At 37.2% G+C, this 22,542-nt stretch overlaps 1 protein-coding gene across 1 annotated transcript in view; it reads left to right on the top strand.

Moving 5' to 3' along the window:
• Positions 1–5,411: 5,411 nt before the first annotated feature.
• The window catches only part of LOC128969393 (uncharacterized oxidoreductase ZK1290.5-like), a 29,039-nt gene continuing 11,908 nt past the window's right edge, over positions 5,412–22,542 (top strand). The window contains exons 1-3 of the mRNA XM_054384227.1: positions 5,412–5,466; positions 6,500–6,748; positions 13,405–13,506. Coding sequence (XP_054240202.1) covers positions 5,412–5,466; positions 6,500–6,748; positions 13,405–13,506 — 406 coding nt within the window. The remainder of the gene's footprint in view (positions 5,467–6,499; positions 6,749–13,404; positions 13,507–22,542) is intronic.

The raw sequence follows: 22,542 nt of genomic DNA, 5'->3' as shown, positions 1-22,542 counted from the left end.
CCATGTTTCCAAACTTTGGAGGGAGGGGAAGGGGAGGGAGGGAAAAGATGACTTATCTTTGAACCTTCATGTAGTAGATTTTAGTTAGTATACTTTTTCTTGGCCAGAGGCCCCTGGCATAGTGTTGGCAGCATTGTAGGGTGATGTCACGTGTTGCTGTAACCTAAACTGCAGTAATTCCTTATGCCTGCAAATTGGGAGGAGGAGGGAGGTACTGATTCCTCGACTTTCTTGATGTTTAAACTGAGTGCCTCCAGCACAAAGCATGATATAAAACGCTTGTTATAGGTTTGGGGGGAGTGGGGAGAGCAAGGGAAAAGCCATTTTGTGGCTTTACATGTTTTATAAGGTCTGTTCCCCAGGCTGAATGCCTGAATGGCAGGAAGTGCTAATTCTAATTGCATTCTAATATGTACTACTCTACGGTTGTATGTGCCATGTGCAAGGAGGGCTACGAGATGCCTTATTGTCTTGGAAACCTTCAGAAAATGCATTTTAAATTCTTAGATGATGTGGGGGGGAGGAAAAAAAAAAAGACATTTGACCAGAAACCTTCTTTATTGTTCAGATTTAGTTTGCACTCTGGGTAACTTGGTTGCTGCTGTCTTTTGAACTCATGAATGCAATTAATTAGCAATGAGACACAGCAAGTCTCAGACCTTGCAGCATCACATGATACTGCAGGAGTAGGATCTTGACACAATTCACAATTGCACTTAATTCTGCAAGTAGTCTGGTAGGTATAAATGGCACTGTTACAATGTCAAAAATTAGTCATCAACTTGAATGTCATCTTGAATTAGGATCTTAAAATCATGAGCTTCTGTACATATATTTTCATCTTCTAAGCTGCAAGTTACTATAAAATGAAATTCTCTTTATTTCTCCCTACATTATAATCTTTACAATTATTTTGAATTTTTAGTCTTATTGTAAACTATATTCTTTTAAAATTGCTGTCCCTCTGCTTAATTGTATGCTGATTATGCTTAATTGTAAATTATTGATTTAACTTACTTTTAAGTTAAACTTTCACAGCAGGAATGATTTTGATACTCTGTATTTCAATAGGATGTTATGGTCTTTTATTTTGATGATTCTTTTTTGCAGAAGTTGTTAGAAGTAGGAAAATATTGTCATAGGTCTGTCTCATTTATTGTGAAGTATTTCCAAATGTATAATGTTGTTAAACAATGTAATGTTTATCAGATAGAATAGTTCAAGGAGATGTATTAAAGGGCAGAAAAATAAATGTAATACTTTTTTCTTAGTTTGTTTATTTGCTGTGCATAGTACATATTCTTATTTATTACTAAGTTAAAAATTCTAGCAAGGTGTGATAAGTACTGGTCATAATTTCAGTTGAGTTAGAGGGAATAGAATGAAAATCGTTTAAAACTGGTTCACACCAGCAATTCTTTGTACACTATTAACTGCTAAGATCTAGTCACAAAACATTATTCTGAGGAGAAAAGGTTTAGTGAACCCTAGAAATTGGATTTGATTTATGCCAGAAAATCTGCCTTTTCACTGCTTGAGATTTCTATGGAAGGAAGCCACAGTCTTTTACCAAATGGTTTCTAAGGTAACATCTTATAGCACAGCATCTGAAACCAATTTGGTTGTTAATGAGAAATAGTTCTCACGGTGGTGGGAAAGTGTGGAGCAAAAGAAAAGACTTCAAGGTTTGGCAGTCGGTCTGTAGAGGCATTTAAATAAATGTGTGCTGCTGCTCTGCTTACGAAATTTTGACATAAATTACACATTCATAATTACTTTTCAAATGTATAGATCACTTTCCAGAATTGTCTTTCCTTACAAATTTAACTGAGTTCTGCATGATAAACATATTTATGTACAACAGCTGAATAATTTAAACAGCTGCCTCTTTCCAGTGTAAATCTCTTTACTCCTACAGAAAAAAAAATCGAATTTTTTTACTGATTGTGTATTTGTATTGCCAGAAATACATTAGTGAACTAGTTAAATAGCATAGCATCCCACTGATGATAGATGGTACTTGCAGAATTTAGTGATACCTTCTGAGAAGCTGGTTTAGTACCTCCTTTTTCTAAAGTTCTGACTACATAATTGTAGGTCACTGACCAAAGATGTATGGTCATTTTACAGTAGATGATCTGAATATCCTTTAAGGTCCGAGCCTCTTTGAGATGGAGGGAATAGAGTGCTCTGTCAACAATGGCCCATTGCCATTTTTTCCTTCCTCTCAGGAAGACAGAAATCTAGCAGTTCTGGCTTCCCTTTCCCTGGATACATAATAAGCATGTAAGGGCTTTCTCTTACTCTTTTGCATTGCAGCAAGGCTGTATTCCTGCCTTCTGTTCCTTGGTGCTGTGTAGAGTTGCCCGAGTACAATCACAGAGTTTAAAATCATGCTTGCCTGCATTTCTTCCTCTTGTTAATGAACTCTCATCAGCTCTTTCTGAGTCACCCAGAAGAAAAACAGTCCCAGAGAGATCCCTTTGCACTAACAATGGATCATATTTTGTAAAATAAATGAGAAAATTACAAAAAAAAAAAAGTGATATCCATAATCCGTACAGGGGCAGAAGAAACTTCATGGTGTAATCTTTAGACTACATAGGCTAGGTCTAATAGTATTGTTTCGTTAGCACAGTGGTGTTGTTTAGGAAGGTGAAAATACCACATACCCACATTTTATGGCATTGCAGCTGTACTATATGTAAATGGAACAAAGACCTCTATCAGGAATTCTCTGGTGAATCTTCATATGCCAGTATGTTGTTGTAGTGTGTAAGTACCTTCCTTACTATGATGCTGGCAGGGTGGTTCTCACTGTCCTCTGAGATTTGGAGAAGTGAATTCATGTCCATATTTCAACTTCTGTAGCTCAGGTTGCACTATATTTGTGTCCAACAGCCTCATTTGGCACCTGAGTTACAGCACTGCAGTTGCATTTTTGTGTCGTAGCATCACAAAATACAGTTATTCCTGCAACTTTTAAACAGCTTCAATGGCCTTGAGTGACCAAGATTTAGATAAACCTGTGTGCTGCTTCAGTTCTGACCAAAGCACTGCTTACATAATACAAGTCTGTTCAGTACATTCCTATTATCATTGACTTTGCCCTACCTGAGTACTGATGTCAGAGGATCATTAATCTTGGGTATGATCTCCAAATATCCAGGCTGCCCTTTCATTAACAGGAACTCTTCTAATATAAGTGATTCCAATAATTTTAAGTAGCCAAAGTTATTCATGATGCGGAACATTTTTGTATTTTCAGATACATAATACTTTCACATTTCACAAGGACCATGAAGCCAAACTCTTGCACAAAGGAAGGGAGAAAGGGAGAGAAAGTAGGCCCTGATTCTCTTTTGAAAAGCTATTGGTGCTTTGGATCTCTGTGTGTAGTTTACAGCTTCCGTGAAGGAGAGCAGAAAGCTTAATGAGGCTGAGAATCAGCTGAAATGGTGCATAAACGAGGAGAGGCAGAATAGTGTTGTGGTTTGTTAGCTGTATTGTATTTTGGTGTTTCAAAGGAGGGGGGGATGTTGTTGATTTTTGTCTTATTGGAGGAGGTTGCTGATTGGTTTTGTTTATTTCCCCTGTAGCAACTGCAGTGTGAACAGGATGCTGCATTCCTAATAATCTCTGGAAATTTTTATGGATGGATTACTAGAGCACATTTCTCATCCCAGTTTTGATAGCAGTGCTCTTCAGGATATCAAGAAATAGATGAAAAATCGTGACAAAAACCCCCAACATAACCAATTAAGCCTGATTTTTCAATGGATTTGAGTCCTCTGACCTATATACATGTTCCCACTACAATATCCTTGTGCCTCCCAACCAAATGTGAAATTGGATTTTGTCTATAAATATACATGTACACTGTGAATTACATGTCTGAACAAAGAGCAAATCCCAGACATGTAAGAATGTTAATGTGTTCAAATAATGTTGTCTGAACTTAGAATGTAAAAAACCCAGAAATTTACGTCACTCCTCCTTTTGTCACCCTTCTGTGACTGTGAATTGTAACATTTAATCACATGAGTAAACACAAGAAAACAGTGATTTCTAAAGTCTAGAAATTGTTACTCTAGTGGCATAATTAACTTAGAAGCCCGTTTCTCATGATTAAGTTGATTTGCCAAGTGATAGTACTGCATTGTTGTTACGCCTTCATTTTAATTATTATTTTGTGCATTAGGTCTGCTGTAGTTTGTTTATAGGCAGAGAAATTGAGATAATTCCTTCCAGACTGATCTTGGTCTCTTATTTCCTGTGAAACAAGTGTGTGTGCCATCACTGAATGGGGAACAATGAGAAAACTATTCTGAATTTTCCTTCTTCCACTCTCTCCCTTTAACTTAAAAGGGTTAAATGTTTAAAAAAAAAAAAAAAAGTTGTTTGTCCTAAATGTTCTTACTGAAATCCATTATGCATGAAAAGAGTGCGAGTCTATTTGCAAGACCTCTAAATGAACTCCATTCATTCTGTGCTTAGAAATGTCCATTCAGCCAGAAACAGACACAATAGTTACAACCTTGTTTATTTGGCACCAGTACTAGCTTATTAAAAGTGAAGGGATTGTTATGAAAATGCATAGTAACTTTTCTATGCTAGTTATGTAATTCTTTAAAAGGATTTGTTTGGTATCTAAATAGTGTAAGAATTGCATATATATTATTTGCACTGTAATAGCATCGCATTAATCTAAAATTCTTAAACGCTTGTGGAGATTTTCAAGTAGCTGCTTTTAAAACATAAGTTAATCTAGCTTGACTTACCTCAATGTAAAAAAAGTTACAGGGCCTTGACTCAGAAATTTAGTCACATGTAAATCATAATTAGTGGCTATGAAGAAGAAAATTTTGAAGTTTTTTCTTTTCAAACATTAAAACGTTTGTTTATATTTGGAAGGTAAATTACGTATTGGACACCTGTCAAAATTGTAGAAATATATATATTATCATTTCATCACTAAAATTCATGAAGAGGATAAATCAAGATAAATCAGGAATTCAGTACTCTGTAGTTCATAGAATGGGACTTGTCCCATTGTGATCAGCAGAATGTCATAATCCTCACGTGCATATGTGTGATACTGGACCATATTACATTTTACTTTAAATGAATTGAAGTACTGAGGAAGATTAAAGAGGTGTCATTGGCTTTCCTTAGGCATTCATTAGGAATGAGCAGAAATTATAAGCATTTAGGAGAATCTGGCTTGCCTTACATGCAAGTAGGACTTTTCTAAATTCTTGGTTTTGCATGCATTGTGTGTGGGAGACTTCATGGATGCTCTGTATCCAGTTTAGGTATGGGAGGTTCTGAGGATGAGGTGAAAGTAACTTTTCATTTGTTTCATTTGTCTGTCAGTCTGGGCAGCCATGTACATTTGTTAATTTCATAACATGCAGACAGCATTTGATGTAGAAAGAAATGTTGTGCTTGGCAAGAAAGAGAAAGGTAACAGCAGATAGAAATTTCACTGTTCTTCTTTGACCTGGAATCCTTTGTTTAGATTTATCAGTAGCTGTAGACCCTGTTACTGTCACAGCTGCACTGAGGCCCTTCTGCTTTAAGTTAGTGATGTAGCCCTTTGCATGATGGCTCGTTTGTAGCAATGGGGCCTTTACTAATCATCATCTCAGAAGGTGGCTTTGGTAGCTGACTGGAACTGACCGAGCATTTCCTCTTACAAACTGTAGCAAATGCTGTGTGTGGGAATCGTGTGAATGAGGGTGAGGGGCTCATGGCAGGAAAAACAACTAACAGGAAAGAATTAAGTAGAAACATCATCCTCCTTGCTCTTAACCAGTTCTTTATCTGACAGTCCTCCTGCTGGTTGCTTTTCCTGCTGAGTCTCCTCCTCCTTCCGTCCTCTTGACATGCAAAATACACGTCCAGTGAATACCTACACAATGAGAGTTACAGTACTTTGTTTCTGAAAACCTCTGTATGCCTGTCCAGTAACTCTTGTGTAGGATTCCATTGTTTTGTTTACTGCTGAGCTTGACCTTATGTGAATTGCACCTGTGCCATGGCCCAGTCTGGGGTTGTATAATGCAATAATAACTTGAAGCTACCAGGACTTCAAAGCAGAGGTCTCAGGATGTGCATTCTGAAAAGTAAATAAATTGTATTTTGTTTCTTATTGTCAATATTTTAATCTGTAAATGTCGTATTCCTGTATGAAAATTAAATGCCGTATACTAATTTTCCATGAAGTATGCACTTTCTCTGTGAGGAAAGAGCCTGATGAAATGACGTTTTTACAGTTAAAAGCTGTTGATATTTGATTTTGGTAGATTTATTTCTGATCAGTGTCAACATTCTAGCTTTTTATGTATTTTCACATTTCTTTGCTATTAGGAAATGAACATTGACTTGGAAGATTCAGTGACAGTATACAAGAAAAGCAAAACAGAAAGTAAAGAAGGATAAAATATGTCCCTAATAACCCACTGCTGACAATTCCCTTCTGATTTTGTTTGTTCAGGTACTTCCCATCAAGGTGGCTATTCCCATGAAGCTGTGGTCCATGCATTGCGAAACTGTGGCATTCGTCATATTGACACAGCAAAAAGATATGGCTGTGAATCTCTTCTCCAAAAAGCTATCGAAGAGAGTGGTGTGAAGCGAGAGGACCTCTGGATAACTACCAAACTATGGCATAGTGATTATGGCTATGAAAACACAAAAAAAGCCTGCTTGGAGTCATGTGAGAGACTTGGCGTTGAGTATCTTGGTATGAGTCTTTATCTATAGCTCGTTTATTGTGCCTGCCATGTGAGTTTTTGCCAAGATGGGTGAATTCCTGAAAGAAAAGATGTAGTACAGATGGATCACAGAAAGCAGTCTCTGCCTTTATTTGCACATTTGCAGTTTCCATGTTCTGTTTGTTCTCTAGGAAGCTGACATGCATGTATTTCAGAGCACAGACTTTTGCCGTGTTATAAATATTTAAAGAGAACAAGATACTTTTTTTGTTTTAAAGATAGATGTCATTGTTAAATTGATTTGAGAAGCTACTATGTGAGTTTCATCTGTTTTATTGAAAATGCCTGAAACCTATGAAAGAAGAATTCATAAACCTTACAGTGAATCATTGGTAACAGAGTGATACAAATGCCTAATTTCTTGTGCGATCTGGTACATCTTGAGGAACCGTAGCCCTTTCTAAAACTTACTCGTAGGTCAATTAACTTTTAAAAATTCTGAATAACTGCCTTTGGTTTTGTCTGTCTGATGCCATATATTTTGTGGAAAACACTAGAAGTTTCTACAAGGCTTTAAAAGGTTGAATTAGATTTACGCACTTGTAACTTACTTGTTACTCCCATATCAGACAGGCAAAGAGCTGCAATAATGACACCAATTAATTCTTTGCAATGGATCATAGAAGAGGAGGTACCCGATGCCTCTTTTTTTTCTTTTAATGCTTTTGCTGCTTCTTTTCTAGCTGTAACAATGAAAATGAAGTAGAGGTAAAGGAAGATTAAAGTAATAATTAAAATAATGACACTGGTGGATACAGTGTTTATGCTGATAATCAAGGAATTCTTCATCTAACTATCAGATATTACCTGGTAGTTAGTCAGTGTCCTGAAAACCCTCATTTTGCTTCTCTCACCCTGTGCCTCTGTTACCAATAAATAAACTTCAATGAGGAAATAAACAGCTTTTGTGAAGTACAGATTTCGCAGAATTAATTGGATGGAATATTAATGCAGCTATAGAGGCGCTTTGCTTGGGTACTTTGCAAGATTAAGGGGGAAAGAAAACTGTATCAGTTAAAGACTAAGGTGTTTGTATGTACATCTTTGTCCCCATTCTGTCTAGAAATGTAGCCCTTAACCTCCTGCAGAGATACAGACCAGTGCAAAATGAATTCAGATCTGCTTTTGTCTGTCCTGTGCAAATACAGGTCGCTGCAAGGATACTTCATAATGCTTCAAGCCCTGACTTTCTTCTTTAAGCAAATCATGTTTCCTCCTGTCTGCTTTTTCCTTATGTTTTTCTTGCTTTCTTTTTTTCTTCTGCTTGCTATGGCACTGGTGCTGAATGTTGATGAGAGGAAAACTTGACTCACTTCCAGGAAGTAATTTTTGCTGATTCTTTCTGGTACTGTAATTTGCTTTTATTTTCTCATCCAGTGGAGTGGTTAAAGTACGCCCTTCCACAGATACTCTCCTTACATATTGCTGCTAGCAGAAATACATGAAACAAGAAAAAAATACATGAGAGTAAGAAATGCACAAATACTGTAAATGTGTGAGTGAATCTTTGAACTAGCATAAACAGAACGTCAGTTCATGAGATACATTTAGCTCAGACTTCTTTTTTGCTCATATGTACTAAGACAAAATAAGGAGTAGTACAACTGTCTGTGCAGTTTTCTGTCACACCATTTTTTTGTTGTTGTTGTTTGTGGGGGTTTTTTTTGTGTTTTGTTGATTTGGGGGTTTTGGGGTTATTTATACCCTCACCTGTCTTCCCTACTTCTTCACCTTTCTTCTACTGATGTGGAGATGTCTGAAAAATTATAAAGCTCTTCCTGAACCACCACTTAATCTGACATAGTGACCTAAATCAATGCTGGCTTCAGCTTGCTTTAACTTGATGATTTGTAAACCATGATGGTTCAGGAAGCAATTCACATGCAGTTCACTGATCTGTCAGTGAGCATGGTGACCTGCAAGAAGGATAGGATAGCAAGTAGACTAACAGTTTTGGCTGCTTGGGTTTAATCCCTGTTGGATCAGCTTTACCAACCATTTTTTGTTGTTATGGTCTGCACTCGTGGAAGAGATAAGGTTGAGTACTATGTTTAGTGCTATATATATACACTAGTGAAGTAGACCCTTAGAGGAGGTATAATACATGTTGTGTTCATGGAGCTTGTAGAATGCATTGTGCTTTAGGGAGTCCTGCTTGAGAGCACTGAGGTGGAAGGTGCTATTTAAAGGATTTTCAGGGAAAAAAGTGGTAGTATCTTGAAACAAAGTTTTTTCAAGTGTTTCAAGAATGCTTAGAGTAAGAGCTTTTTATTGTAAATTGAGGCTTATCACAAGTCTAACAAAGGTAGCTGGAATGCAGAAGATTGGTTTGAAAGTATGTCTATAAGCTAAGCTTTAGATACCTTAGCTCTGTTTTCATTCATACCTGCATTTTGTGTCCCTTTGCTGCTGGTCAGTCTATACCATAGAGAGGCCATGAAATCCATGACAAGAAAAGTTTTGGTAGTAAGAGACATTTTTGTCCAAGCTTTTTCAGGAAAGTAAATTCTTTAGTTACAATTGTGCAAAGCTGGCAGCTTTTCTGTGAAACAAGAATGTTAAATAAAGGTAAATGAAATGCAATGAAATCATAATTGCCTGATTTCATTATACAATGTTAACTAAATATGTTGGTGTTCACAGCATTTCTGTAAAGATCCCTGATTCATATAGAAAATTGATAGACACAAAATAATACATCTGTGATGTTAGACCTTTATGTTGGAGGGAAAGTTAGTCATTCAAAAGACTGCAAAAAGAAAAAGCTGTAGGATCCCTGACAGCTAAATATGCAACTAAACTCTTTGTTCCAAGGAAGGTCCTATTATTTTTATGGTGGACATTGGAATCATCTCCCAAGGGAAGCAGTGGATTCCCCTACATTGGACAGTTTGAAGGCTCAGCTTGACGGGGTGCTGGGCCATCTCATTTAAACTATACCATTACCCAGAAAGGTTGAACCAGATCATGCTTGGGGTCCTTTCTGACCTGGCATTCTGTGATTCTGTAATGGACTACATAGTCTATCCATGCAGGCAGCAGTAGAGGTGGGAAATAATCTAGCAGTATACAGAATGCCAGTTGTTGAAACGGGTGAGCTGTTGAAAGCAGTCACAGCTTTCTAAGAGAAAGTATTTCATGTAAAATACTGTTAGGAAATGGTTTTGATAACCATTTTGGGGGCAAGTGGTATGAGGAGTGCAGTATCCCAGGATTGTTATTCAAATCAGCAGGTCATAAATCCACGAGAAGCTGGGAGTTGGTATTATATGTGGGCAGTGGTTGTAACATACTCTGCCTTTTCTAAATCTGGTCCTCAACTAGCAGTCACAGTAAACCCATATGAAATGGCAGCAAATTGTGAAGGTTTGGCAGTAGCAGAATACATTCCTTGGGATTTGGATCAGATCTCCAGAGTAACTTCCTGAATGTGATTTATGGGTTACTGAATTCATAAACAATTTTGTTTTCCTTTTGACTCTTCTATGTCTGCCATGTTCAGGCAAATGAACCTATCACAAATCCCCAACTGGAGCTGGACAAATGTTCTGTTAGCATATTCAATGGAACAGACAAATCATATGAAATGTTATAGTACACCCAGTTCAGATTGTCTGTTAATTCTGAGCATTTTGAAGGTTGCTTCACATTGATCCTTGTTCCGATAGAATAAAAAAGAAACAAATAAAAAGATTGGCCAGGAGACAAAAATGCATCATGTGCATACTAAGTGCAGTGATGAATAAAAAAAGCAGGGAAAATACAAATATTGCAGTAAGGTAAGTCTGCAAAACCTTGAAAAGTATATTTGTGCTTTGAGGGTGCATGAGCCACAACTATGGGTTTTTTAGTTAATTTTGACCCTGGATGTTTCAGGTTTTTTTAGTATTGTACTAGGAATTTGAATGAATTGCAAACTCTTTATTTCCATGACAACATGGAGTTGGCTTCAAATGTGTAAAATTTCCCTGTGCTTCTGAATTTAAAGGAACTGTGTTGATTGTAGATGCTGCAACCACTGCGATGTAATAAGCCACTCCTATTTTAAATCTCTGTGAAAGCAGTTCACATGTTGATTTTAGTTTTCCTGCAGCACTGAGTTTTGACATTTGAACTTCAGGCCCTGACTTGCCACTGCACCACTACTGCTTGGTTGTCTGTAAAGGATGCTTTAAAGGACAAAATCTGATTGTGAATGTTTGGAGAGTTTTGTTCTCTCTTAAGTGCATCCTGGTACTCCAAATCATTGGGCTGTTTTTGGTTTTGAGTTAAAATTATTTTAAAAAGATATGATTGGAATACATCTCAAAGTATTGATGTAGCTATCCCTCACTACAAAGCATGACACCATCATTGGCAACAGATAAAAAGTCAGTTTTTAAACATCTCCAGTGATAAAGTAATGTCTGTCATAATTACTAGAACCTTAAGCTATTTTGATAAATAATTTAAAACTAATTTCTTGCCTCCAAAATGAAACTGAGAATGTTCTTGTAATCCCCTAGGAGAGGAAATATTTTAAGTTAAAAACCCTGTGCACATGTGAATATGTTTACAAATGAAATGAAGATGAAATCATAGACCTTGGTTTGTGAGGTGCTTACTGGTTTTATTGGCCAGGTACTATGGAAAGTTTTCTAACCTGCAATAGAGGTAAGCAGATCCTAATTTTAAATGAACTATGCTTAGTTTATCTAAATAGAGTGGCAGCTCCATTGCTCGTTGCAAGGTACATTGTATTGCTTCTGCTTCTAGCTGTGCTGTGGTGGTTTGTGGATGAGTGGAAGAGAGACCATTCTACTCTCTATCTCCAAGATAAGGTACCTTTGCCCCACATCTTTTGCAAACTCTTCCTGCAGTCAGGAGGTCTGCACTTTGTGATCCAGTAGACGCTTTTTAGCCCTAGTGTGTGTATTTCTAGCTGTGAAGTAATTTGTATTTCAGAAAACACAGTAAATTGACAGGAACATGACATACCTGACAACACCTTTCTAAAATAAAGGACTGATGGCTAATGATGTTCACAATGAAGAGGTCTCAGAAGCATTATACAGGGAAGAGTGAATATCCAAGGCCAGAGATATCTACGTTCAATTGTTTAAAAGTCTAATGAGGTACTGGTATCAAAATGTGCACAGTTGGCTCATGATTTTTGTGATAGACACAAAATATTTTTTTTCTTTAATATCTCTGTAGTGTACTGTTCAAAATTCAGTACTGTTCTAATTGGATGCTTTGTGTAAGCAAAATACTGTAATTAAGTGTTGCAATAACGCACACAAATGGTAAATGGTCAGTTACAGTGAATTTAATTTTTACCTTTTCCTCATAAATTGAGTTTGAATTTTATTTATAGAGGTGCAAAGCCAAGATATCAGCCCAGTGGTATAGTAATCATTAATACACTACTTAAATGTGAATAGAAAAAAAATATATGCCAAAGGATCTGTGTTTCCAGAAAATAGTGCTGTAAATGAATTGTGTGTTGCATTCAAAGATCAAAATCTCTGCTCATTGCAAACAAGTCTATTTTTCTTATTTCTTAACTGTATCTTTGAACTGCCCCAAAAGGAATATTACAAAGCACAAAGACAATGAGCACATCAGTCGTGCATTTATTTCCTTTTCCTGTTTCGTGTTGGACTAATGAGTGTGGCAAAAGCCAACACCTCTTTGACCGGGATGCTTGCAGTTTAATCTGCAGTTAGAATTTAAATGGAAATGGAACTGTTTCTCCTTCAGAAACCTTCTCCTTCTCTTTCAGACGCCTAGCAGTGTCTACAAACTTATAAAGGAGTTACTGAACCTGTAATTTTTTAAATTTAGGTAATCTGGTTTGGAACTCTGGGTCTAAGACATATAAATCTTTCATTTTTAAAACAATCTGTGTTGGAAATGCTTCCCTTTTTTTCAACAGAAGGATAGTTTTCTTGCATGGAGACAACACACAAAAAATGCTTTCCTGATACAGACAGTTTAAGTAATTGCTTAGATAATTTAATCAGCAGTAAATCTTGATTGTGTTTGAAGTTGTGCTGACATTTCATAAAATGTTGTAAAGCATAGTTTTTTCCCTTAAAATATTTAAAAAAACAAACTCACAAATGCTGCCACATAATTATAGAAAAAAAACCAAAAACCTGCATGAAAGATTGATCTGTAATTTTCAATGGAAATTCGTAAATGGATGTATTCTTTAGAAAGGAAAAAAACAGATCCACCACTGAGGTTGTATAAAATACCTATAGAACTGCCAAAGTGATTTATCTTCCGTAAACTTGAAGACTTTTAGCAGTTCAGAACTAGTCCAGTCTTAATTCTAGTGACCAAAATGCCTTTGGTTTAAATGAGGATTGTTATTGTTAAAAGTTTGTTAAGTGCATATGTGACTCAGAAATTCTGTTTGCAGTGATGTAAACCTATGGCACATGTTCAGCTTCTGGTACCTTAGTTGTTAATGAAATGTTTTATTTATTAAAACCAAATGGATCATGGCGTAGTGATTGTAAGTATTTTCATGACAATATGCTAGGGACCATTATGGATGGAAAATACTGCTTCACGTGGTTTGGTATCTATATTTTTGGACACTGTAATGAGTAGTCTGGTTCTGTTTCTCTTTTAGATCTTTATTTAATGCACTGGCCTGACACACATGTTCTGGGCAAAAGCAATCGAGAGGTCCGAGCTGAAACCTGGAGAGCCATGGAGGAGCTCTATGAGCAAGGTGATATCATAATGCAAACCTGTCTTGGCAAAAGGAATTGTAATACGTTTTGGGGGTTTGGGGAGTTGATAGCGAGAGACGTTCAAAAACTCAGTTTGAACTGGATGCTCGTATTTGTGGGATTTGGGGGCATGAGTTACACGAATCTCTGGAAATCACAGCATTAGCATTTTCGTAAGTTAAATGAGAACTTTTTGTGGCTTGTACATAAAACATTGTCAAGTTCTGCCCATGAGACTAAGAACATTGAGGAAATTTACGGATAACACTGAAATGAGTATGCCACTACAGAACATCTTTGCAGCAGCCTCCTCTGTTTTGAGCATAAATCATGCTAAGTTTTACTTCCTTCAGATGTTTTTTGATGTCATTTTCCAATCTACCATATATAGTGATATGATTGTGCTTTTACAAAGACTAACAAAACATAATGACTAAGTGAGGAACAAATACTCAACTGCAGATTCTTTGGTGCTAACTTTTGAAAAAAATATTCCAAGAAGAGAGCTAATCTGATAGTTCTGATAACTGTTGATTTATTGGTGTGCTGTGAACTGCAGTTCATATTCGTAGCAAATGGCAGAGTAGACTGCCTCTGTCAAAATTTATCATGTAGATTTAAGAGGAAGATTTTGCTCTTCAAGTATGCAGTATTACTAGAAATAGTGTTGTAAGATTCTCTCAGGCAATGTGGATCACCCTGTTTGCAGCTTCAGAGTTCTACAGACAGAAGAACGCTCATTGGATTAAGGAGTCTACCTGCTAACCCAGACCTCCTGAAATAGTGATTGTAGCAAGAGAGTTGCACAAAGACAATGACAGGCTCTGCCACTCCCAGTTTTATCAGAGCCGTAGATAAACCTGTTCTCTTACATTTCCAACTCTTCAGTTACTTTTGGTCTGCCTCTGGAAACACAGAAATAAATTCTTTGATACGTCTTTTGTTCTTGCTCTATATAGTAAGCATAAAGGAAATTGCAAACAAGTATTTTCTGCTATGTAAGACATTACAATATTCTGGGGTTTAAGAAGCACTGCACTGACCGAATGTTTTAAGGCACTGATGACTTTTAAGTCCAAAGATTCAACAAGGTACTTCATCTTTGATAATTTTTTCCCTGATGAGTGTTTAAGTTAGTGCATATCCTTTATGTATAGGTGCCAAAAGGTATTTTCACCTTCCATTTCTATTCCTATCCTAGTAGCTTTATTCTGCTTTCACATGTGTTTGATCTTGCCTGTCTTGCATAACTTTTTTCTCTTTATCTTCCTAATGGGAAAGATAGTGAGCTATTCAAATGGTCGTTTTAATCATTTCTGTATAGTCACAGATCATTTGAGTGCAGGTATTTGAAAGTCTCATTCTTTCAACTTCAATTTAAATACAGGTTGATATTTATTCTGCAAAATTCCACTTACCTGGGGCAAGCAACATTTTAAAATAATGTAAATGACTGATACTATTTTTTTAAATTGGTGTTATTGATTACCCTAGGAGGAGTGTAAATAGAAAAAAATTTGACATGGGTAGATTCAGATTGGATGTTAGGAAGAAGTTCTTCATCATGAGGGTGGTGAGGCACTGGAACAGGTTACCCAGGGAGGTGGTAGAATCCCCATCCCTGGAGGTTTTTAAGGCCAGGCTGGATGTGGCTCTGAGCAACCTGATCTAATGTGAGGTGTCCCTCCCCATGGCAGGGGGGTTGGAACTCGATGATCCTTGAGGTCCCTTCCAACCCCGACAATTCTATGATTCTAAGACTGTGAAAGTCTTTGGTGCAGATTTTTTTTTAAAGATTGTATTAAGTTTTAGATTGGTTACAATAGCTACAAGTTGGTACAAAAACATAAGAGAAATCCTATCTGAATGAGCATTCATAGCTTTGACAGAATGTTGGGGGGTTCTTGTGTTATGTCTACAAAGATAGATTCAACTATGTTCATGTGAGACCCAGCACATAGCAGCTAAGACACAGGGCTGCATTAGCACAACTTGCAGGCTTCAGGCCTGAAGTGTCTTCTCACCCAGCTGAAGAGAGACCAGAGATTTTGTGTCTGTACCCCTCTCCAGGTCAGTATGCAGTAATTGTTAGACTCAGCCATCAGATAATAAAAGCTGCATGACAGGGAAAAAATTAGAATAAATCTGAATTAGTTTTCAACATTATTAAATAAGTATCTTGGGGAGCAGAAGACTTGCATAAAAAAGTTAAACAAAACTTCCTCAGATTGTAGTGATCCAGTTTTAGTGAACTATTAAGTCCCTCTGGCTGTAGAAGAAATAGCTTCCTATCTGTGCTCTTAATGAAAGTTTGGAGTTGAGCTGTAACACCAGAATGCTATCACAAATAGAAAATAATAGGTTGGGGTGATGAGAGAGATGCTTTGCAATCACTGAAAAATCCCTCGTGGCTTATGCTATACTGGGTTTGTGTTTCATCAAAAGGAATTTGAGGTTAACATTTTTCAAAGGAATCTCTTGCCCTGATATGATTTGAACTGAAAACACAAACAATTTAAAATAAGAATCTGAACAGAATTTTTTGGAGATCTCCAGTTGATTACTTACCATACTGAAGTTTTGAGCTGCACTTCTTAGATCCCACGTGCATTGTATCTTTGGAAGCGAAACTGAATCTAGTTACTGGCCCAAGGCTTGAAAGAAAGATTCATATTTTAGCACTATTTTCACCCTTGTACTTGAGTTCATTGCTCAACTGTCTAATGCAACTCAGCTATCTCAAGATCTCCTTTCGGATTAAAAATTTCCCAGAATCTTGGCCATTTGTTTTGTGATTTTTCACGAGGGAGATCATGATACATGTGAATGCATCCCCAGGGATTTTGAAGCCACTGTTGTCCTTTAGTGTAACAGTATGACTACTACATTTATTATCTATGGAAGTTTTACCTTCTTCAGGTGTTTTAATCCCTCTAGGTTGTATCTGGAACATGGTCCTATGTCTTTCTGGTTTGTCCTTGAGATACCAATAATTTTTTTTGCTAAATATGCTTATCTTTTATTTTCTCTTATCTGAATCCTTCAGTATGCTTTAGAGTCCACTAAAAGTCCTCCCAACATCTTTCCCCCTTTAACCTGAAATTTGTATATTTTTACCCTCTGTCCTCTATTCCCTACAAACAAGGCAAGGCTAGCTTGCTTTATTTAGTATTCCAGTTGTATAGCCAGAGCCCAGTCATAAAATTTTCTGGCTTCCCTTCATGTTCTTCCAGGGAAAAATGCCACACAGCCCTGGTCAACAAAGGTAGATAGGTTTACAATGGTATACAAACCTACAACAATTGTTTCATTCTGTAAGGTGAACCAAGATGTATAAATTGTATGTGCACTTGCCCCAAGTTCTACAGAAAGTCCATTGGAACACTCACTCTTCGTGTTAGTGAATTGTGACACTGCTTCGTTCGTGCGAGAGATTCACAGGCTGGGTGAGAAAGGATTCGAAGTTCTAGTTTGTCGTACAGTCTGTCATCCGTGAGTCTTCAAACCTTGGGGGATGCATGCATTTAGGCCCAGCCTTGCTTTTGGGGGGGGAAACTGTGCCATCTCTTACAGCAGTTTGGAGATCAGGATCCTGCATCTGGTCTTGGTAGTCAGCCCAGACGATCAGAGGATCTTCTAAGAGAAAAGCTTCTGAGGAAATGCAGCAGTTTTCACTGATGAATCATTGCATCTCCTTTATGTGGAGAATTAGGAACAAATGAATGGGGGGGGTAATTATTATTTTCTTCACTGTTTCTTTAGAATTGTAGTATGTACCTGATAGTATAGGATAAAGGCATTACCTGCACTAAAAATTGCTGGATGATAGACCCAAGAGATAGCTCTTTGTTCATAGCAGGAAAGATCTTATTGTTAAGCCAATTTCTAGTAGCTGAAAACAACAGTTTTAAGAATTAGTTTCTTTAAATGCTGTTATGTGTGAGCTGCTTCTCTGGGTTTTTTGGTTGGTGGTTTGTTTTTGTTTTTTTTGTCGTTGCTGTTGGCTTGGGAGTTTTGTTTGGGGTTTTTTTGTTTGTTTTGGTTTTGTTTGTTGTTTTGTTTTGTTATCTAACCTGTTAACCTACTCCAGTTTGGAGCTGTTTTCACAGGAGCTGAGTGACTCCATTGCTGTATGTCCATCTGTCTTAAGATGTAAGAGTAAAGAAGTCTCTTGGTACTGCAGTGCTGGGAGGCAGAGAATTCTAGATGTGTGTTTGTTCAACAGCCTGCATGTGTGTTTTCCTTTAAGGAGTTACGGGATAAACAGTTCTGAGGGAAAAGGGAGAAAAAAATGTCTTCATTTTGGTCAGTGACATATTGGTGTATAACTGGCTCTTTCTGTTGTAACAGCTGAAATCAACTAGGATTCTTGTAATATCAAGGCTATGGTTTGAATTTTTGTGGTCTCATACATTGTCATTTTGTAGAACTATCCTCTCAAATAACTCAGGACAGAGGCCAGACTGCCTACAGAACTCGTTCCAAGATACATACATTGAGTCAAATATTCCCTTGACAGCTGCAACATTCTTGTGTAGGCATTTGTCTGCTGGCAGATGAAAGCAGTGTGGCAAGCTGCTTTGACATCATGAATTGTCATTATATATGCTCACTGGTAATTGGTCTGTTCCTAGCAAAATGACCCTTTCCATATGCAGTGTCTTTAATGACCCTGATATTGTGGCTAGCCCATCATCTTGGCAAGCTTTTTGTACACACATGCACATGATTACTTGATTTCCATCTAAAAATGCTGGGAACAACGAGGGCCTCCAGCCAGCTTCTGTGTGAAGGAGTAACATGGTGGGGTTTCTGGATTCAGGTCCCACTGGAGCTCTGTGCCATTTTACTAGGAGTGAAATCTTTTGCTTATCTTCCCATGCTTACATCAGAAATTCCTTAAGATGTTAACATGATTTTATTAAGCATGGAGAAGCACTATTCAAAATAAATACAATTATTCCATTAATATGTTAGTTTAATAGCCTTCATGTATGATTTGAAGAGAGTCCCATAAAGGACCAGAAACTGTTTAAGCCCGTAATTGAAGCTATGTCACTATTTCCAAATGAAAGAAGAAATTCCATCTACCTTAACAATATTCTTGTCCTTTTCGCCTTTGGGCGTAGACCAATTCAAGCATCATCTTTTCTTTCTGCATTTTCTATCAGCTGTTAAAAATATGAGTGAGGGTTCAGTAAACCAAATGCAGTTTTCGTGTGAGTGGCACAGATTCTAGTACATCCTTTCCTAGGTGACACATTCTGCTTTTTTTCTGCTGAAAAATAATATTTGTATTGTTGAAGGATAAGCAGCTGACAACTCATAAACATTTGTTATACCTCCACAGAATATTTATGTGGTGTTTATGTTGGTAGAAATCATATGGAGTGTGTGCATGCTCAAGCTGCACTAAACTTTTGATAAGTAAAAGCAAGTAGCTAATTTTCCTAGCAACACAGCTTTTGCACATTGACAGTAGTATTCTCTTTGTGCAGATGAAGATGTCCCTTGAACTTGTTATTATCAAAAACACAGTTCAGAGATGTGTTTTCATGGGTTGAAGGTGGTTGCAGTTGTGAGGATGTTGGTTGTGCCCCACCCTGCTGATCAGATAAGATAGCAGCTAAAGATGTATGCAAAAAAAAGAAAAAGACAACTGCACATTTATGTTGAAGATCATAAAGAAGGCTTCATAGCATGCCACAGAATAAGTCATTTTGGTGCAGATGTGGAAACAGGACCAAATCTGAACTGGCATGGCTGTCTATCCCGATTTGTTATGTTTTGCTTCTGGGTTTTGGTTTGATTTTGGTTTTTGGTGGGTTGTTTTTTTTTTTTTCTTTTGGTGGGTTTTCTTATTTTAAAATTAGTTCCAAGTGTAAAGATCAGCCCTCACACTTCTTTGTTTCATGATTTATTGGAGGGTATGGTTTCTGCTTTTTCTATTACCAAGTGAATCCCTTTTCTCAAAGAGTAGGATAAATCTTTTGGCTTAACTTATTAAAGCAAATCTATGTGTTTGTGTGCCCACACAAGTGCCTAGAGGTTCCAGTGTGAACATATGAACTCCTGCAGTGCCGAAATACATTTCACAGTAAAGTCATTGTCTGAAATAACTTTTTGTCTTAAGAAGTCATGCCAATGATTGGGGGAAAAGTCATCATTTATCTGATTTGCATATGTTGAATTCAAGCTGTAGATTCATAGCTACTGTAAAGCAGTATTCCTTTATTGACATCAGCTGGGTCACTGTTATTCATATCAGCTGGGAATCATTATCACATCTGAAAGGGAAGTCCAAAAAGTGTCCTAGTTCAGGAAGCTGTGCTATCAATAGTTGCAGTGGGGACAAACTAGTTAGAATCTAACTGTGATCTCAATAATGCTTTCAAAGGGCTAGTTTTAAGGGTACATATTCTAATAGCCTTTAAGTATTTAGCTGAGTTGCTGATAATTTTGATCACATTTTCACAACATAGCATGTGGTGTCAATATTTACTTACAGTATGGTGGGATTGATTGTATACCATGTTGCTTTTGCAGTTTTGTTTGTCCAGCTGTTTAGGCACAGTTGTATAAAGTTCTAAATACAAAAGTGTATTTTCAGCCTTTTTTTTAAGCCTGTTTTCTGTTCACAGTGTAATTGTGCATGCTTAAAACTAAAATAAGAGCAAATCTGTAAGAGTACAGGGGCACTGATTCGGTTTTGAAAACAAGTGACAAACAGCCTTTTTGGTGGATATTTTGTTAATCTAATCTAGCTTGTAATGTCAGCTCAGGGAAAAAAATATGTTAACATAACTAAGACAATGTTGCATTGAAGTAATGAGAATGAGCAGCCAGGGTCAAAGAGCCAGAACACATTAAGCTAGCATGGCTGTATTGTGCTATTGAGCTGGTCATTGAACAGCTGTGTGAACTGAATGTTTCAGCCACAGAAGCTGACTTCCACCCGTGTCCCTTCTCCTGTTTATCATGGTTCATAGGTAACCTGTAGCAGGACTAATGGTCATAGAAACGTAATAGCAGGAAAGCAATTTTAAAGTGGATAAGTACCTATACCAGAGTAGTGAATAGGATGAAAAGAAACCCTTTGCAGGAGGAAGCATGATTTTTTGTTTTCAATTCTGCCAGGACACTTAGCCTTTTAATATCTATGGTCTTTGTGAGATGGGAACAACTTATTTCATAGATTTAGAACTTAATTCTGTATTGGCTCTGTCAAAGAGTCACCTGTTTTATTTATCAAGGCTTTGGCTTGCAATCTGCATGTGAGGCACACTCAGCCTACAGCTTTGATTTAGCAAGCTGTGCTGAAATCAAATGTTGCATGCTCTCTGTGAGTAATACCATTTACCCACAGAGAAGTTCTTAGTGTGCCTATCAGAGAGAATGTGGACCTTTCCAACCTGGTAACCTCCTTTAATAATGATACAGTTACTGCAGCTGACATCTTGTGAAAGTGGGTCCATTTCTGGTTTTATTCTGTGGCCTGAATAGAACATGTAACAGAATGGGCACTGTTCAATGGATGTGGGAATTCTTCCTTGCTCTGACTCATGTAGAGCATTAGGGAGGGGGAGGAAAATGGGCTCCACAAACCTAGCATTCACTTTTGCCATTTTAAAAAACCTTTCTGATCTGAACTTTGGACCTTTAATATTCTGGAGGGTATTTAGAAGTTTGATAAAAGTTCATAGCAGTGCGAGAGAAAGATAAGGTTCACTATTGTACTAAAACAGTGCTGTGGTGCCAAAACAGTGTGTTTATGCTTTTTTTAATTGTCGTTGCAAGAACAACGGTGCCAATCAAACTTTGTATAATTTGGTGTTATATTAAACAGAAGAAGTAAATAGCTAATCTAGATTGACATAAAAAAAAAAGGCTTTAAACTTAATAGGCAGTCCGTTAGCATGATGTGTTGCTTCACAGCAGCTGGGAGTAATACAGTGTGGTGAAACTACCCATGTGGTGGAGGCCAAGAGTTTTTGGTATAGAATATAAAAGACAGTAATTTTTTCCCCTTATAATCAACCATTATTTTGCCAATATGTTTTCTAATGTGCCTTGCAGAGTTTCATGATACTTTTTCAAAGCTGGATGGAAGTTTGGGTTCCACCATTGTGGTCACTCAATTTTTAGCATGCATAAAAAAAGCATCGTTGCCAAGTTTTCCTTCAAGCCTGTGAAGTCAGAATGGCAAGGAGTAGGACAAAGCCTCAGTAAGCTTTGGGAGCTAGTGGAGGATTGCAAACTCTGTTTATTGCACCTGGCACTTTTTCAAAATGTGCTTTATAGGGGCCAAACCACATTTCCTCAGGCAGATAAGGAGGATGCTTTCACTCCCTGCCTCAAAGCTTTCTGAGTGCAATGAAGGCAGTATATTTGAAAAGTGTATCTTCTGAAGGGACTGGAGCTAACACATTGCGAACTTTTATCTCAGAAGACTAGTTGAACTGGTTACATTATAAAGTACAGACTTTAAAAGCAATGAAATTGAAATAATGGGTTCTAATTTTACCAAAATTAAATCTATGGATTCCTCTAAGTGAAATGTTGTAATACGTTGGTTTTTTTTTTTTGGGGGGGGGGGGGGGGGGGGGGGGGTGGAAATTCTCCCAAAAATTCCAATTATTGTTTCTCTGTTGTCTGGGAAAACGTTTACTTTCTTGGCAATTTTGAATTTAGCGTTCTCAGTATGACATCTCTTAACACAGGAATGCTGCAATACTGATTTTAGTAGGAATAACTCAGATGACTTAAACCAAAACATAACGGATAAGAAATTTCTTGATGGGAAATCTAACAAAAGCTTAACAATTAATGAAATGGGACTATGGCACAGAGTTCAAAATCTCCTATGAGAAGTATACTAGAAGCAAAATGTCTTAAAAGTATACTGTAGGTGGGGGGAGGGGGAAAATTGAAGCTTTCTGTGGAAGTAGACAAGTTTAATAAGCACTTCATCTTTCATGTCTGTGATTGAGCTTTGTTTTATTTCAGCCTGAAATAAAAGCTTTATTCTTCAAGGG

This window comes from Indicator indicator, chromosome 10 (genome assembly GCF_027791375.1).
Source record: "Indicator indicator isolate 239-I01 chromosome 10, UM_Iind_1.1, whole genome shotgun sequence".
Classification (NCBI taxonomy): domain Eukaryota; kingdom Metazoa; phylum Chordata; class Aves; order Piciformes; family Indicatoridae; genus Indicator; species Indicator indicator.
The sequence above is the reverse complement of the archived record's forward strand: the minus strand, read 5'-3'. Positions and strand labels throughout refer to the sequence as shown.